The 17,403-nt window shown below is 40.2% G+C and overlaps 2 protein-coding genes across 2 annotated transcripts in view; both read right to left on the reverse strand.

The window, feature by feature from the left end:
* LOC111657164 (collagen alpha-3(VI) chain-like) overlaps positions 1-1,913 on the reverse strand; it is a 2,251-nt gene extending 338 nt beyond the window's left edge. The window contains exons 1-2 of the mRNA XM_023409224.2: positions 993-1,913; positions 1-858 (exon numbers count right to left, since the gene is read on the reverse strand). The exon at positions 1-858 is cut by the window's left edge and continues 338 nt beyond it. Of these exons, the coding sequence (XP_023264992.2) occupies positions 239-858; positions 993-1,518 (1,146 nt within the window). The 5' untranslated portion in view covers positions 1,519-1,913 and the 3' untranslated portion in view covers positions 1-238. The remainder of the gene's footprint in view (positions 859-992) is intronic.
* Positions 1,914-2,036: 123 nt separating this feature from the next.
* On the reverse strand, positions 2,037-11,289 carry LOC111657158 (collagen alpha-3(VI) chain-like). Its single transcript, XM_023409214.2, has 8 exons — positions 11,180-11,289; positions 10,047-10,679; positions 7,753-8,349; positions 5,591-6,184; positions 4,671-5,315; positions 3,964-4,557; positions 3,220-3,848; positions 2,037-2,730 (listed from the first exon to the last, which is right to left on the reverse strand). Exons 1-8 carry the CDS (start codon positions 11,262-11,264, stop codon positions 2,119-2,121), a joined length of 4,389 nt encoding a protein of 1,462 aa, XP_023264982.2. The 5' UTR covers positions 11,265-11,289; the 3' UTR covers positions 2,037-2,118.
* Between the last annotated feature and the right edge of the window lie 6,114 nt (positions 11,290-17,403).

The raw sequence follows: 17,403 nt of genomic DNA on the forward strand, positions 1-17,403 counted from the left end.
AAAAGGTGAAAACTGTTTTATGTTGTCTCACTAAGGCCAAAATATTTTTTTCACGAGGAAGCTGTCATAATCCATTTAATGATCCAACATATCTATCATCTAATGGCCAATAGATCCAACAGCCAAAAATTGGTACCAGTCTGTTACTGTCCATCATTTATCCTCAATTGAAATGAAAGATTGCTGGTCTATGTAAAACTGACAATGTGTGAAGTTGTGCACACGGTGTAAGGTGTTGTCATGACAGAGTCTTACCATAGGATGCTGGTTTCATAGCAGGGGTTTCAGCCTCGGTGGTGGCAGAAAATATTTGTTGTTCAATTCCTGACAGATCACTGGGATCTGCTACAAAGAAAGCACGACTGGCTTCCTGTGAAATAGACTGAATCTCAAGGGCATCTGCATTCTTTGTTCCCACCACAAATACCATCACACCCATTCCTTTCAAGTTTTCTACAGCATTTCTGACATCATCACTGGACCGTCCGCCAGTTAAGAGAACCAAAATCTGAGGGACGCCCTGTTGATGCCTACTTCCAGAAGAGGCTGTGAGAACATGATCCTTGACATACTGGAGGGCTGCACCAGTATAGAGTGGTGTGCCTCCTCTATGCCTTAGACTTCGCACATTGTCTGCCATACTCTGCTTTGTTTTGTGTGTGTTCAGGAAAAATTCAGCAGAAGGTTCCCTGCTGTACTGCACCACTGAAACGCGATCGATGTTCTCATCCACATTGAGTTTCTCCACCATTCTCTCAACAAAGCCAAGCATTGCCTGAAATTCATTTTGCATTTCATCTGAGGCATCCAACAAAAACACAATATCACGTTGAATGGACTCAGTTCCATCTTCAGAACCTTTCACAGACACAAAGATGATGCTCAGTTAGAGTTATACAAGTTATTCAAGATAGATAGATAGATAGATAGATAGATAGATAGATAGATAGATAGATAGATAGATAGATAGATAGATAGATAGATACTCTTACCTAGTACATTCTGTGGTTTTAGTCTTGGCTGTTGTCGAGGCACTCTTTTCACAAATGACACAAGTTGTTGATAGACGCTCCCAATATCATCAAACCGCAGCACAGAGAAAGCATAGGAAGGGTTATGTGCAATCATTTGGAGCTCGAGTATGTCAGCATTTCTTGTGCCTACACAGAATGGAACAACTCTGTCCTGTTTTAGAGCCAGAGCTGCACTTGCAACATCATCTTGAGATCTGCCGCCACTTAGGAGAATCAGTATTTGAGGGACACCTTCTTGATGCCGACTCCCTGAGGAGTCAACAAAAACATTGTTTCTCACGTAGTCCAGAGCTGCCCCAGTGTTGAGGGCTCTGCCCCCTTTATGGTTCAGCTCCTGGAGAGCATTAAGAATATCTTCTTTTTCTGTGTAGGTGTTCAAGCTGAAATGTGTCTGTGGATCTCTACTATACTGGACCACAGAAACACGGTCTTTGTTTTCACCAATACTGAGTGATTCTACCACTCTTTGGACAAAACTTTTCATTGCTGGGAAGCCACTCCGTGTCTCCTCTGACCCATCCAATAGAAATACTATGTCTCTTTGAGGGGACTCTAATTCAACTAGAAAAGAATAGGAAAACCTTGTTTAATAATCAGACATAATACATCAGCGTGGTGCAATCAGTACACATTAGACGGTTGGCAAAGCCATAAGAGTATTTTTAATTTAAACTACAATAAACAAGGTGCAAAATGCCAGAACATTAAAAAAAAAAAAAAACGTTAATAAACATGGAGAAAACTACAAGACAAGAAGCATTTTCCTCTTTCACAAATGAAAGATGCCGAAAGCTGAATAAAAGATTTCAGTATTCTCTAACTTTAGATATTCAGTCAATGATGTGATTATCATTGGCTCAAGGAAGAGCTTAAGAATGATGCTGATGTGAGGCTTTCAAGAAAGACTCTCCAAGGTACATGAAGAAAAGAGATGAGAGCCAAACAAGAAACAGCATCAGGAGATTGTGTTTGAGGAACATGAAACTGACTGACATTCTTCAGAAGATGATGCAGTTTCATGGCAGTTCAAACCATGAAAGACTTGTACTAAAACTATAAGTGGGGAGTCTGATTCGGTGGAGAATCAGGGATGCTTCTTACCCACAACAGTAGGCAGCTCGATTCGTTTTGGCAACTTGACAAATGCAGCTATCTCCGGCTGAATGGACAAAAGTTCACCAAAGACAGGCAGGTTGAAAAGGAATCTGGGGGAGAGGGCAATTTTTTGAAGCTCCTCCTGTTTAGCATTTTTCATTCCAATGGCAAAAGACAGAACGCCAATTTGTTTTAACTCTACCGCAGCTCTTGAAACATCATCACTGGATTTGCCTCCAGTCAGTAAAAACAGGATCTGTGGGACACCCTCTTGTTGTCTACTCCCCGATGATGCTGCGAAAACATGGTCTCGCACAAACTGCAGAGCAGCGCCGGTGTTCCGAGGTTTTCCTCCTTTGTGGCGAAGACTTCTCACAGCGTAGATGATAGCCTTTTTGGTTCTGTGAGTTTTTAGGTTGAAGTAAACTGTGGCGTTGTCACTATACAGCACAACAGCCACTCGAACCTTATCTTCGCCAATGTCAAGCTCTTCTGCCATTCTTCTGATGAACTCTCGAATAGCAGGAAGTCCATTTCTGGAGTCATCCGACCCATCAAGGAGAAACACTATGTCCCTCTTATTGCTCTCTGCATTAACAAGGTGATACATGTGTAGACGAAAAGAGAATTCATTGAAGACTTTTCTACACTCATGCATAGTCATCAGCATGAGAAAGAAGCTCAGAAGCTAAGAAAAATAAAACTGAGCAGAAAAAGACAGATGACCTGTTGCCCAGAAAGAGTTATTTCAGGCAGAACTGCTAAAGAACCATCTTTTTATTTCATCAAAAAGATGTTTGAGAGAACTTGGCAATTTATCTTCAAAGTAACATCAAAATGAACAATTGGAAAGAAGAATAAAAGAGAGCTACATTGGGAAAACCTTAGAAATACACAACAGTTGATTTTTCAAAGCACAATAGATTTTATAGCAACAGTATTCATAAATATCATGCAGGAGAAATGTGTCATAATGAATCATTGTGGGATTCATGTTGATTACAGAGAGAGAGAGAGAGAGAGACTATCATAGAGAGTAAAAGTTGTTATGTGGAAGAAAAGATGTCGTAAGTAATCCAATTTCAGGCATATATTCAAATGTGGAATTCTTACCTAATAAATCAGAGATTCCAGTCATGGTTTCCTCAGTGTCTTTGTTTATGTTCAGTGTAGCAAAAAGTTGCGACTGGATTGAGGGCAACTTGGAGAAATCATTGACCTTGTATGTGAAACCAGGTTTGGAGGTAATCATTTCCAACTCTGACAGATCAGCATCTCCCACTCCAACTCCCACTGACACAATTTCATGCTCTTTAAGAGCAAAAGCTGGGCTTCTTACATTATCAGTGGATGGCTTGCTACTTAGAAGAATTAAGATCTGTGGCACTTCTTCCAATCTTCTACTGCCCGTGGATGAAGTGAAGACACTATGCCTCACAAACTGGAGCGCTTGCCCAATGTTAAGGCGCCTCCCTCCTTTGTGTCTCAAATTATCTATGGCATTTCTAATGTCATTCTTTGTCTTGTGAGAATTTAGATAAAAGCTGACCTCAGGGTTATCAGCAAACTGAACCACAGACACTCTGTCTTGGCCCTCATTGCCAGGGAGGCTCTCCACTATGCTCTTAACAAAGAGTTTTATCTCTGGGAATCCATGTCTTGTGTTATCAGAGCCATCCAGTAGGAACACAATATCTCTTTTTACAGCATCACTTTGTTCTAAGACATAACAAATAAGATTTTGTTATTCTGATGAAACACCAAAAATCAGGAGTTGTGTTGTTTTCTCACAGCAAGTTTAACATGCTAATAAGAATTTAAATTTTCCTCTTACCTTGCTGTAGGACCACGGCTAGCTGTTCCTTTGGAAGGCTCAAGTAGTTATTGACCCTTGATGGTATGGTGCTGAGCTCGCTGAATTCCTTCACAGTGAAGGCAAACGAAGGGTTGTGTGAAATGGCCTCAATCTGCTTTGGGTCTGCATTCTTGACGCCAACACCAAATGGTATGACTCCGTCCGTCTTCAGCGCACCGGCTGGATCCTTCACATTGTCTCTGGACCTGCTTCCAGCCAATATGATATTAAACTGAGGGACGTTTTGTGCAGCCCGCCCACCATTCCTTTCAGAAAAGATGGTGTCCCTCATGAATCTTAGAGCATTTCCTGTGTTGAGACTGCGTCCACCAGTCGGGGACATGGAATTGACAGCTCTAAGCACCTCTTCTTTGGTTTGATAGGTGTTAAAGTAGAAAATTGGAGCTGGCTTCTCACTGTGTTGAACCACTGAAACTCGTACTCTGTCAGTCCCAATGTCAAGTGGCTCAAGTATTTTGATGATAAAATCACGGATGTAGGCAAACTCTCCTCGAACACTGTCTGTGCCATCAATGAGGATGGCGACATCCCTTTCCGCTCCAGTAACAACAGCTGAGGGAAAACAAAATTAACTGTTACAAGGGAGACTTTTCATTACAGTTTCATGTACTGACATTGCATTTATTTCATTGGTAGAAACATTTATTTAATTAATAGAAACTCACCAGGTCCAGTAATTTCTATGGTTTCCTCAGGGAATGGTATAACTGTATCTGTATCACCAACCACTGTTACCAACTTTGGCATGATTACTTCAGCCATAGCGGGTATATTCGAGAAGCTTGCGTGATGGTAAGCCAAATCTGGAACAAAGGCAACTGTTCTCAGGAGGGCTTCATCTGCTTGCCCAGAACTGACTGTGAAGGTCAGAACCCCAGCCACAGCCAACTTATCAGCCACACTTTTCACCTCATCATTGGGTGGACCACCTGTGATCAGAACCAAAACCTGCTGGACCCCCTGCTTCCTTCGTGACCCGGTTGATGGCTGGAACATTGTGGCAAGGGCATGTTGCATGGCAGCTCCTGTATTCAAAACTGAGCCTCCCATCAGCCTGAGCTGAGAGATTCTATCCACAACATCTTGCCTGTTGCGGTAGTTGTTCAAATAAAATTCAATATTTGGATTTTCAGCAAATTGCAGGAGACCAATCTGGACTCTGTCAGGACGTACATCTAGCTGGTTGACCACGTTGATCATGAAGTCTCTCACATAGGGCAAGTTAGAGCTGCCAATGTAGTTTGAGCCATCCACAAGGAAGACAATGTCTCGGACCACTTTTTGAGTCTGCACCGTGGTTATCTCCACCACTAAGAGAAAGCACAAAAAAAAAATAAAAAAATGATCTTACTTTCACTCTTTACATAATAAAAAATCAAATGATGCCCATTGAAACTGTTATCTTTAAATGCTATGAAGTTGATTCTTTGTTATGGGTAAACTTGTTTCTGCTATTGGTTTTCCACTTATTTATTCAAAGTTTGTCATTCATTTGGTTTAAATAGGCCATTTTTCAAGTTCATATCATTCATTCTCTGTATTACTTTTGAAATGTATAAATTGTTCTTAGAAGACTGAGAATTACCTGGCTCAGTGGGTACTTCAGTCACCACCACCCCAGCTAGAGTGGAGAGTGCATCAACAATTGCCCTTGGGTTGCGGAGTAGTGCGCGGAAGTCCTTCAGCATGAACACAACGCTTTCAGCAAAGGCAATTTGTTTCAGCTCCTGCTCATTAGCAGCCTTGGAGCCTGCAGCCAGAGTCAATACGCCCATACGGTGCAAGGCCGCAGCAGGTACTTCCACATTGTCACTGGACCTTTTACTGGTCATCAACAGTAAAAGCTGGGGTACCCCCTGTTGAATACGGCTGCCTTTCTCAGGCCGTAGCATGTTTGTCCGCACAAAATCCAGGGCTGCTCCGATATTCACGGTCTGTCCAGGTCTTGGTTTGATAGCACCCAAAGCAGCATTTAGAGCCTCTTGGGATCCATGGGAGTTGAGATCCATCTCAAGTCGAGGGGCATTGCTGAACTGGGCCACACCCACTTGAACATGGTCTGGGCCAATTGGCATGACGTCAACAAACCGCTTGATGAATTCGCGCACAGAGTTGATCAGTGTTGCACCCATTGTACTGTCGATTAGGAAAATGATGTCTCGTTTTCCGACTGCCAAGACTGAAAAGGAAAGAAAAAAATGATATGAGAATAAAAAATTTTTTAGGATACATTATAATAATAAACTTGTACATGCTAAAGGCTAATAAATATTCAGATATTTTGTAATTAGATTTATATTTAACGTGTTTGTGTGTGTGTGATGTTCTGACACTTGCTTAAAGACTGCTAAAGACAAAAAGTATCAATTAAAATTAGAATAAGAATAGAAATGCATAAATGAGTAATCAATACAATTTAAACGTAAAACAAACTGCAGAGCAGAGACTAGCCTGAAAGTGGCACTGGAACTTGGTTCTTAATGTGCCAAGTGTTGTCAGTTGATTAATGTGTTGGTCATTCATATAGTTCATAAAATCTTTTTATTTAATTTCACAAGCCCTTATATTGTTCTGTGCTCTGCAGTGCTTGTTGGACTTGTTTTGTTTCACGAAAAAAAATTATATTAAAAAATAAACTGCACATCTTTTGTGTTTAAATTATTTCTTTAAATGCAAGAACTTACAACTTACAATTATTAAGCTCTATCAATGAATATTTATATTATAAATCATTGTTTTATTGACTTCTATGTCACATGGTTAACATGTGTCAAGTGATAGTGTGGGGATGGTTGCAAAAAGTTGTATTTTTTCCTAAGTTGAGCAGCCAAATCAAAACAGACCACACTTTTTTTAGTTCAAAATAGGCAATATATTTAGCTAAGTTTATACCATAGAACAACAGATGCAACAATAACTGCTCAATTCAATGTAAAAGAGAATACAAACAAATTATTTGGGGAATTATTTTGTTAGGTTCTTATGTATATTTGCCTGTTCTTTTTTATCATAAACAATAAAACTGATAAATTGTGCCTATTTTGACTCAAGGTAGGCCTATGTTCTACACAAAACAAAACTCAATAACTGATCATATATGATAGATAAATGATAAATATGATTAAATGAATAAATATAACTAGAAAATTATTGTAGAAATAAATAATTCTAGAATATTATTATAAAACTATGTATATTTTCAGAATACCATACCTTTTGGAACAAAAAGCAAAAGGTGAAATTAGTGAAACTTATTGAATTCTTAATATGTTGCAACCATCCCTGATTCTTGTTGCAAATGTCCCAAGGTTTGGGGTCAGATGCAATATTGGAATTCTGGTATGGTGGGTAATTAGTGGACAGATGTAAGTTTAAAATAAAAGTTTGGTTGGTCAAGTCCAAATAGTCTCTGAGTAACTGAGAGAAATGCAAGATAGTGTTGCAACCATCCCCAATCTCCCCTACTTCTCTTAGTAAAAGATAGTAGAAGATATTATATATATTATATCAAATTTCATCTAAGTAGATACAGAACACTAACAATAGTTAATACTTTCAACTTTTACTATTTTATTATCACCTCTGTTGATAGTCCTTATTACAATTGAGATTAAAGCAATTTCAAGTTTAGCACAAACCTCTCATATCTTACCTTGTACACTATATTAGATTCATTACACTTTTAATTGATTAAGTCCCCTTCGACAACCACAGTGCCCCGCCCACATTTACAGAGAAGTTACATACCTTCTGTGAACTCATTATGAACTATAATGGAGCGCTGGACCACCCCGTTAATGTATGGGAGCAGCTGGTCACCCATGTTTGCCACTGCTCTGAAATCAGGGGCTGACATGACAAAACTTTTGTCTGTAGCAACTGCTTCCAGATCTGTAGTGGCAGTGTCACCAATCGTCACGCCGAATGTGATAATGCCAGCCCTTTTAAGGGCCCGGTCACCAGCACCAGTATCATCAGTGGATGGCCCAGCACTTATAACCACCAGCATCTGGGGCACACCCTCGTCTGCCCTGCCCCCAGCTGTTTGGCTCAAGAGGCTCTCGGCCACTTCCTCCAAGGCAGCCCCCAGGTTTGATTCGTCGCCCCCTGAGTAGGTAAGGCCCTTCACAGCTTCCAGGACTGACGATTTGCTGTCATAGCTATTTAGATAGAACTTTATCTCTGGGTTGCCGTTGTAAACAGCCAAGGCCACCCGAACAGCGTCCCTGCCCACATCAAGGGGCTCAATGATTCTCAAAACCAAATCACGCACAAAGGGGAAGTTTGCTGCTCCAACGTTCTGTGATCCATCAATTAAGAGTACTAGGTCAGCTGAATCTTGCTCTTTAAGGAGAGAGAGAGAAAACAAAACAAAATGGAACTTGTGAAAGCGTTAACAACAGTGAGACAGAGAAAAGAATTCAATCAGAGAACTCGTGCTAGCATGTCACTGCATGTGTAACATTCAGAGTGAACAAATCAATAACAAAATTGCAAAACACATCATACTGCATGTAGGCTGAACCAAGGAGATTTCCTAACATGGTGTCATTTCTGGATTTTTTTTCCCCCCTAAAAAGTCACTTTGTACCCTTTAGTCAGAATTACTGTGATTTTGTTTCCCAATCACAGAATGGACATTTGGATTGTCTATGGATCATAAATACTAACCACTGATAGAGGAATATTTCTCCACATCTTCTATCAGTAACAGCTTTATGAGACCAAAACATATTTATATTTTTCCCACATCAGAGGCAGATTAGAGCTCTGACACAATGTAACGCAAATTGAATTTGACATAATTTTGAGTTTTGTGATAAATAGCCAAAAGACAAAAGTTTTAATGTGACTGAATGATTGGTGCTTCTAACTGAAAAGTATTTCAACTGTTTTAAGGTTGATTGTACTGAAATGACATAAATCTATAATAAGGTTTTCAGGAAGCGCAGACATGTCCGATCTGCTGCTTGTATAAACTCCACTGAGTTCAGCCATCCCATGCAGACTCTTGTTACGGACCTCAGATAAAGTGACCAGTCATGACCCTGTGGCTCATCCTTGGTGCTTACAGGTTTACAGCACATGAGAACGTATTACATGTGATCCTGTATTAAATCAGTAAAATCATGTATATTGGTGATGCTTCCAATTTATTATACATTGCAGTGACTGTGTCATCCTCAAACACTTGACTCTTTTACATTAAGTATTCTTCATTGAAATTCACATAATTCTCATTCCAGTACGTTATTGTAACACATTACACATAATTTCTAGACGTCTACATGTAAAAACGTTCTCAAAGTACTTTTCCTGCAGGTCAAGGATGATTCCAGGCAGATTCATCACTGTTTCAATAAAAACACAATATTGCTCATATTTCACGCAGATAGACATTGTGATTGATAAAGACAAACATACATATGCAAGACACTTAAGCAGTGGTGCGTGGTTAGCTATTGTTAAAAGCTCATTGATTTTGAGGTGTACTGTTTTAAAGGGTAGGGCATCTCTGAGTTCTTTTCCAAAGGTTTTTTATGAATTATGAGGTTTTCTTTTCTTTCTTTTTTTATCAGTTTTACCATTTTATTCTGTTGCTCTCTGTATTTGTGTCCTCTCACCTACAGCTGTAATACGAGTAGGCAGTACATGTATGTGAAAATGCTGACTTAAATTATGACTGAGGTTATTGCCAACACAGCACTGAAATAACCGTATGTAAAAGCATCTAGGACAGAATTTGAACAAGCATATATCTGTGCCATTATCACAAACTGAACTCCCTAATCTAAGATGCAGTAGGGGTGTCAATCACATGCAAACCATATTGTGATTTTTAGAGCATTAGGGACATATTAAATGTGGTAAGACAAAACAAGTGATGTTAATTTTGCAGGTCGACAGTGAAAGGTTATTGTGGTTAAAAAAATACTTGATTGTGTTAATGATAAATTCCAGTCACGACCACATATGCAGCAGTTTCTTCCTGCACATGTAGACACATTAGTATAGTAGTGACACTGGTCCCATTTCATTACCTGTCCCTCCTCCAGCCACAGGGGCCTCAATTGCCACGGGAGCGCCCCCTGACCGGGTCACTGTGCTGCAAATCCCCACTACTAAATCTTGAATTATATCCCTCAAGGACAGGAAAGAGTCTACACTGAATACATGAGTGTCATGGGGCTGGCTAGCCATCTCCCTGAGCTCCGCCTCCACTGCATCCTGAACTCCAACTGCAAACACTTCCACGCCTGCCATCCGCAGCACCTGAGCCGGCTCGACTACGTCATCCTGGGAGCGGCCATCTGTTAGCACCACCACCACCTGGGGCACCCCTTCAACAGCGCGGCTACCGGATGCAGTGGTCAAGTGTGTACGTATGAGGAATTCCAGGCCCAGGCCAGTGCGGGTCCCCCCACCGCGATAAGACATATCCTTGATGTGTGCCAGGACTCCCTGTGTTGTTGGGTAGCTGTTGAGCTGGAACTCAGTTCCAGGCCTGCTATTGTACTGCACGAGGGCAAATTTAAACCTGTCCCCTCCAACCCGGTGCAGCGATTGTATCAAACTGTACAGAAATTGTCTGACATGCTCAAAGTTCTCCTGTCCAATACTCCAGGATGAATCCACTAGAAAGTACATATCAGCTGCCAACCCTTGTCCACAATCTTCAGAGGAGAGTGTTTGGAGGACAGAAGTGAAGACCAGTGAAAAATATGCTTGTTGTTTGGTACCAAAATATCTATAATGTTTAGGTAATTCTAGGTTTGACAGCATCAAACTTTGTACTTGTTACTCTAACACTCCTGGGGCGTTTATTCACATTTTTTGTCCCATATTGAGCTACACAGTTTGAATTCAGATGTTATTATAATTATAATGATGATGGGAAAATGGCTGGTTAACCAACAAAGCTCATTAGAATGGGAAAATATTCTATTTCATATACATATTTCTTTGTTTTTGTTAGAATATCATGAGAATGTTCATAAATCCCACTTTTAATTTCAATATTTGAATGAAAGAAATAAAATAATAATAATAAAAAAAAAAAAAACATATCCCACTGAGTATTGCTGAAAACTGGAAACATCATTGTAAGCAGACAGATCATCTGCAAAATGAACCCTCTACTGACTGCAGCTGGGACTGACTTAGTTCAACTTACCTTCCTGAGCATCAAGTTTAGGGAGGAGTCCTGCAAACAGGACACCCAGAAGGGCGCATAGCGGTAACAACCGAGGCCTCCTCATCTTCAGAAGAAACAAAGGGGGACACCTGTCAAACAGAAAACACAGGACATGTGAATATGAACCAGGAAGCACATACAGTAGCTCTGTTCTAATACAGCAAGGCCTATTAAATACTACTGTAAAGTTAAATAAGCACGTTAAATGAAGTATAAATGAATGTTTGAATACGAGTCTCAACAGTAAACATTTTACATAAACTATGCCTGCTTTAAGGTTAGTTTTCATGTTGTTTTCACAGAGTTAGTATTGCTGGAGCATTTACATGATGTTTTGCACTCCCTACTTTGCTGAACCACTTCTCTAAATATAACACACAACATTGCTTCTTTAGCCAAGAATGCAACATTTAATCTGTGTCAAACCACTTAAGAGAAAGAAAAACATGTCGCCTGTTGCTTTACACTGGAACAAGCCATTTGCATGACATCGCAGTATGATCAGGCAGAGACAAGCCTGTGCCTCCTGTCCAAACTTAAAAATGATAGGATTTAAATGTTGCTTGATTCAAACCCGAAACTGTTAACTTTTGTGCATACAGCCTCAGTGTAAGCGAGGGAGCCTCAGGCCTGTGTTGGTGCAGCACAGAGTGGTGATGATCAAAACCACCTGTTAAAACTACCAGCCAATGTGCTTTAGTAATTAACTCTTCTTGGCAACAGCTGAATTTTCCAACTCATAAAATAATGTGTTCTCAAGTGTTGGAGTGCTGGACTGGAAAGTCCACTTTCACAGCAGGGGTGTGTGTTTTCTATTTGCTTCATATGTTTTTCCCCCCATTGTGATGTCAAGTAATGTCACATGAAATGAAAGGAAAGGTCAAATGTGGCTGACAGCTGATCTGATGAATTTAGGTCACTGAGAAAGTGTGCACATATGCACAGGGTGTCATTTTTTGCACATAACTATTTAGCCTATAGCATAGGAAATCTTTCAAACATGAACATTAAAGCTAACACTAAACTACGTACAAGCACAGTTGTTCATCAATCTTTTGCTATCAGTAAATGATGCCAGGACCAGTCTTAAAATGCACACACACACACACACACACACACACACACATACTTTTGTGCTTTTATACTAAACCCTAAAGTTAACCTCAACCATTATTCCTTAACCTTAACCATAAAACCAAGTCTTAACACTCAAGCAGCCCTGTGAAGAGTCAGGGTTGTCTTCACTTTCTGGCTCTGAAACAAAAACAAAGGTCGCAAAGAAGCCTGAGAGCACACACATACACACACACACACAACCTATTAAATTTGAGACCACCCTGAGGTGATAATATGGGCCCAGAAATACGCCAGAGCAGCCAGAGCAGGAGCTATAGAGCAATTAACACACTGAAGCAAACTTCAAACTGTAAAACTCTCATCCGAGAAAAACAAATGCCATCCAAATTAACCAAAACTTCCAACTGTGACCTGGCAGACTCACCATTCTGCAATTAGGGAGGGATTTTCATAAAAACATATTAACACAAACACAAAAAAATACCGTTAATACTAAAAAAAATAAAATGCCCTCAGATGGCACACATGGCCTATGAGCAGTGAAAACTTCACCATTCAGCTAATGATGGGATGTAAAAGTAGATAACTCCTGGAGTGCCTTCAACACTCACTGTGCCTGCTGGCAGACACAATAAAAGCTCTAAAGAGAAAAGTGGTGTTTGGATCATTATTCCCACCTAAGTATGTCCACTTTATTGGGACATAAAGTTCCAGAAGATATATACAAACTAAGTCAGTCATGGACACTGAGGTATAACTGTGACAACGTCCTCTAGTGGAGAATGCAGGTATAACACTGTTATAGTAGGTCCTGACTTTCTAGAATGAAGTGGCACATAAAACCTGTGCACTGTTCATCTGTCTGTTATCATGAGTTTATTTAGTGGAATATGGAGTCACATGAAGCTTATGTAAGGTCTTTGTGTGTGAAGATTAACTTGTGAGGCTGCACAATGACTTCAAAACTTTTAAAATGATTTGTATTTTTCAAAATCCCTCCTCCTTCACTCCTTATTTTGTGCTTTTTAGGATTAACCCAAAAATGATTTTCAGTGGAGTTGAATGTGTGCCCTGACTGCACCAGTGACATCATGTGCCACACATATGTACCTGTGAGTGTTTGTTTTTAACCACCTATGCCAGGCTGTGGAGTGACTCTATTTTGTTGTTTGGGCAAATCTAAAAAAACACACTCCAATATGTGTATTCAAGAGATAGCTGTTTGGCCACTAAGCAATTGGAAGTTTGGCCTCTGGCTTGAGGACAACAACCTGATCTCACCAAATCATTTCAATGACAAGAAACCCATCACGAGAAGAGGAAAGTCCATGAGTCAGGCTAGAATCGAAGAGTGAATCATCCACAATACACAGAAATAATATAAACACAGACGTTGAGTTTGTCACCATGTTTATCCTGTATCCAAAGTTTATGCAGACTAAACTTTGCAGTTGAGAATGAAACTCTAAAAGTCTAAACTGGTGGGAATTAAAGAAACAGTAACAGTACATTTGTGCTCAGTTGTCAAACATCCCCATCAGCTGTGTGATCATCAAAATACACTGAAAGAAACAAAACATGTTAATATTGGCCATACAGTTAAAAACTGTGACTGTGAAAATGACTGAACTGAAAATATTATTGGCAGCTGCAGAGCTGTGCCAGTTATTCTACAACAAATCCATTTGCCCACTGTGAACACTAACTGGATGGGGTCAGTCTAGTACCCATAAAGGTCATAATGATTGCACATTTCAATTTTCTGTGACGATCTTGTATTTATAAAACAAACATTTAAAGTGCTTGGAGAATTTCAACTAAGTAAAGAAATATGGGAAATATGTGTCCCTGCAGTTCCCCAATGCTGTCAGTCTCCAGATATAGAGCCTAAATGACTGAGTTCCTTTATTTCAAGGAAATCTAAGCGGTCTTGGACAGGGCGACAGATGTTTGTGTTTTCCACTCATGCTCATGTGATTTCAGGTCACTCAAAAGCCACTTCTCTGCAGAGTTTGCCAGGCGTGGCCAGTGTGTCAACATTATGGCTTCCCCTCGCCGCCACAGAGGAAAACATGGTGGAGTCCTGTATTCTCTGGTACAAACATCCAAAACAATGGCAGCATGGGGAATACATTCAGAAAGAAAGTAGAATATTCATGTGGAATTTTTTGTGCCACTCCCCAGTGGTAAACATGTCAAATTGCCTATTTACACATTCATCAGACACAACATTAGCAACATTAGCATTCATTTGATGTTGTGTTTTGGGCAAACTTATGGTCTTGACTAACTGCTGAGGGAAATATCTGTCTATGTAGCTGCTGCATGGTCCACAATGTTCACCAGCTGGTCACTAACTGTGTCTGCCTGCTGTTTAGTCAGAGGTTTCTATCTGAAAATAGCTTCCTGCTACTGGAAACGAGGTTGATGAGAGCAGTAAGACTGAACCACAGCAGTAAATTTGAGCCATAAAACCAAAACAACGAGCTAAAAGAAGCAAAAATGCATCTTTAACCAGCTGCAGAGGTGGTTGATACGTCTCTGTGGGTTCATTCCTGCATGTGACCTCTTTCACATCACACACTGTCACATATAATCCCAATTAATGAATTCATCAACAATCAAAAATATTGATTATTGCAGCTTTAATATAAAAATACTGATTGTGCAGCATTAAGATTTCCTGTGTCCACGTCAGAGACAAATGCAGTGGCAGAGAAAAGAGACTCAGTAATTCTAGAAAAAAATGGACAATGCAAAAGGTAAGCTGCTCATAATTTCCTCACCAGTGAATTTGATTACCACATCTGCCCTCTGGTATAAAATATCAATCATTGTCAGCATCTTAAAAGGATTATAAGCTCCCAGCACAAATTATCAGCATCAAACATGCAAACAAAGAAATTTTGTAACTCCATTGTGCAAGTTCTTCTTTCTGTAACACCTGACCAAATTGTACACCCTGTCTTTGCATGTGATTTTGATTGCACAGCGCAATCCTGATCCTGGTTGCAGCCTATGCGGTGCTTTTAGCCTCAGTGTCCCTGAGCCAATTCCAAGGGGGTAAGGGGAAATCGGGATGTATTGCTTTGAGTGTCTTTTTTGCCACTGAAAAACTGCATTTAGGGGCTTTAAGAAGCTGCAGATATACATGGACTCTCCGGGTGCCTCTATATTGTTGTAAGCCTCAGCCTGAGTCAGCCATATATGTACATCATCATGGTAGTGTAATAAAATCTAAATTGTAAAAGATGAGGACTTACGTGCTGTTGTCATGTTTGTGTTTTTATAGTTAACAGCATTAGTTTGCATTTACAGAACAAGCCAGACAGACAGACACTGCTGGTGCCCGTGTGCACACTGAAGCACATTGTGCAGCTGGACCTCACACACTCATTTATAGCAAAGACCACACACAAACACGCATATACATAAACACACACACACACAAGCTCACAGTGCAGGACAGCACTGCAGCTCCATCAGCTTCAGCGACAGGTAGTAATGTTATTAATTGCACGTTCACCCTCTGCACCAATGGACCGTCTAGGACAGGATTAAGGACGAGGTTCAGTCACCTCACAGAAACAACAGGTGTTAAAACGGTCCTTAATGTTCCAGTGGGTAAATTTTCACACAGGCTGAAGGCTTCTCTTAGATGGCATTGAGCAAAAGCAACAAGATAAAAAGACGTTTGGCTTCACACTCGATTTTCAAAATGCATCTTCGACAGGTGTGAAAATAAGAAAACTACAAATATACTTTATTCCAGGCTAAAAGTGACTCAGCAGAGTGATTCAGTGACTCAGCAAAAATGATTCAGTGACTCAGCAGAGTGATTCAGTGACTCAGCAAGAATGATTCAGTGACTCAGCAGAGTGATTCAGTGACTCTGCAAAAATGATTCCGTGACTCAGCAGAGGGATTCAGCAGAGTTTAAAGCAGCTATAATTAAAACTTTGATTGAATGAATCACACAACTACTTATCTATGAAGGGGGTCACATGAAGTGATAAACCCACCCAGGGAATTATCAACAATCTCTGCAGCTTCCCTCAGAATCTTTCAGCATCTTTCAGCTCATGTCTGTTTTCCAACCTGCAGCTTTACTGACTAGATTCACTCTCACCTTTCTCATCACTATTCACTATCTGCTCTGCACCAAACAGCAGATAAAGTTAGCAACCAGCGGGTGAACATGGTGAAACATTTAGCAACTAAAGAGGATATTTCCCTCAGGAGTTACTGAAGAGCAGAACACAGTATGAATATTTGGGTTTCATTCATCAACTGGACACAAACACCATGAAGTATGAAAATGTATTCTGCATTTGTGATTTGTGTTCATAAGGCAATACTCAGTTCTTATACTGAAGGGGGCGTTGTGTCATAAAGTGAATATTTTACCAATTCAGACATGTGCATTCAATCTTTAAATTCTGGCTGATACTTTGAAGAAAAGCTAAATAATCTAGGTTTGTACATCCTGCCTGGTGCAGCTGCATTTCATTGGCAACTCAGTCCTCAGCCACAGTGCAGAGGAAATTATATCATATCCCACCAAATGTGTTAAATTCGATCCCTGCAGATGCTGTTATTTCACTCTCTAGCCTTAATTGTGTCATTAATTATAAAAGGATTTGCAAATCAAGCTCACACCATCACGCACACATAAAGCACATTACTCAGTTTGCACTAAGCAGCAGGAAATAGTCAGCGATATTTTGCATCTAATAAGAAGACCTTAATGTGTAAACCACATGTCATGCCCCTGGGCTTAATGCATCACCCTTTCAAAGTGGCTCAGCTTTAGCAGCTCCCCTCAACACAGACTGAAAACCAAGTGCATAAGAATTACACTGTCAACAACAATTATCGATGCTGTTATGCATAAATCATTTTCCAAAGACCATTTTTTTTTTCTCAGCTCTTTACAAACTGTCGGCAAATATAAATTGGATGAGTGTGGTTAAAAGGGACTGGGCTCAAGTGTAAGACAGCTCCACACTGCCACTCTCTGGCTTCATGCGAGGAAACATCACAGTGTGACTGTGACAGCCCACACCCTAGTGTGCCAGTAATCCTAATATATGAATCAATCATAAGGCTATATAGACCTAAATCCC

The sequence above is a fragment of the Seriola lalandi genome, unplaced genomic scaffold (genome assembly GCF_002814215.2).
Source record: "Seriola lalandi dorsalis isolate HSWRI2012SDOR001 ecotype SW California unplaced genomic scaffold, Sedor1 jcf7180002054385, whole genome shotgun sequence".
In the NCBI taxonomy this organism is placed as follows: Eukaryota; Metazoa; Chordata; class Actinopteri; order Carangiformes; family Carangidae; genus Seriola; species Seriola lalandi.

Excerpts from the sequence above, each read along its gene's own strand:
- LOC111657158 (XM_023409214.2), bottom strand. The coding sequence starts at position 11,264 with ATGAGGAGGCCTCGGTTGTTACCGCTATGCGCCCTTCTGGGTGTCCTG. Across the intron at positions 5,316-5,590 it reads TGAAGTACCCACTGAGCCAG|TGGTGGAGATAACCACGGTG; the intron begins GTAATTCTCAGT and ends GCTTTCTCTTAG. Across the intron at positions 4,558-4,670 it reads CATAGAAATTACTGGACCTG|CTGTTGTTACTGGAGCGGAA; the intron begins GTGAGTTTCTAT and ends GTTTTCCCTCAG.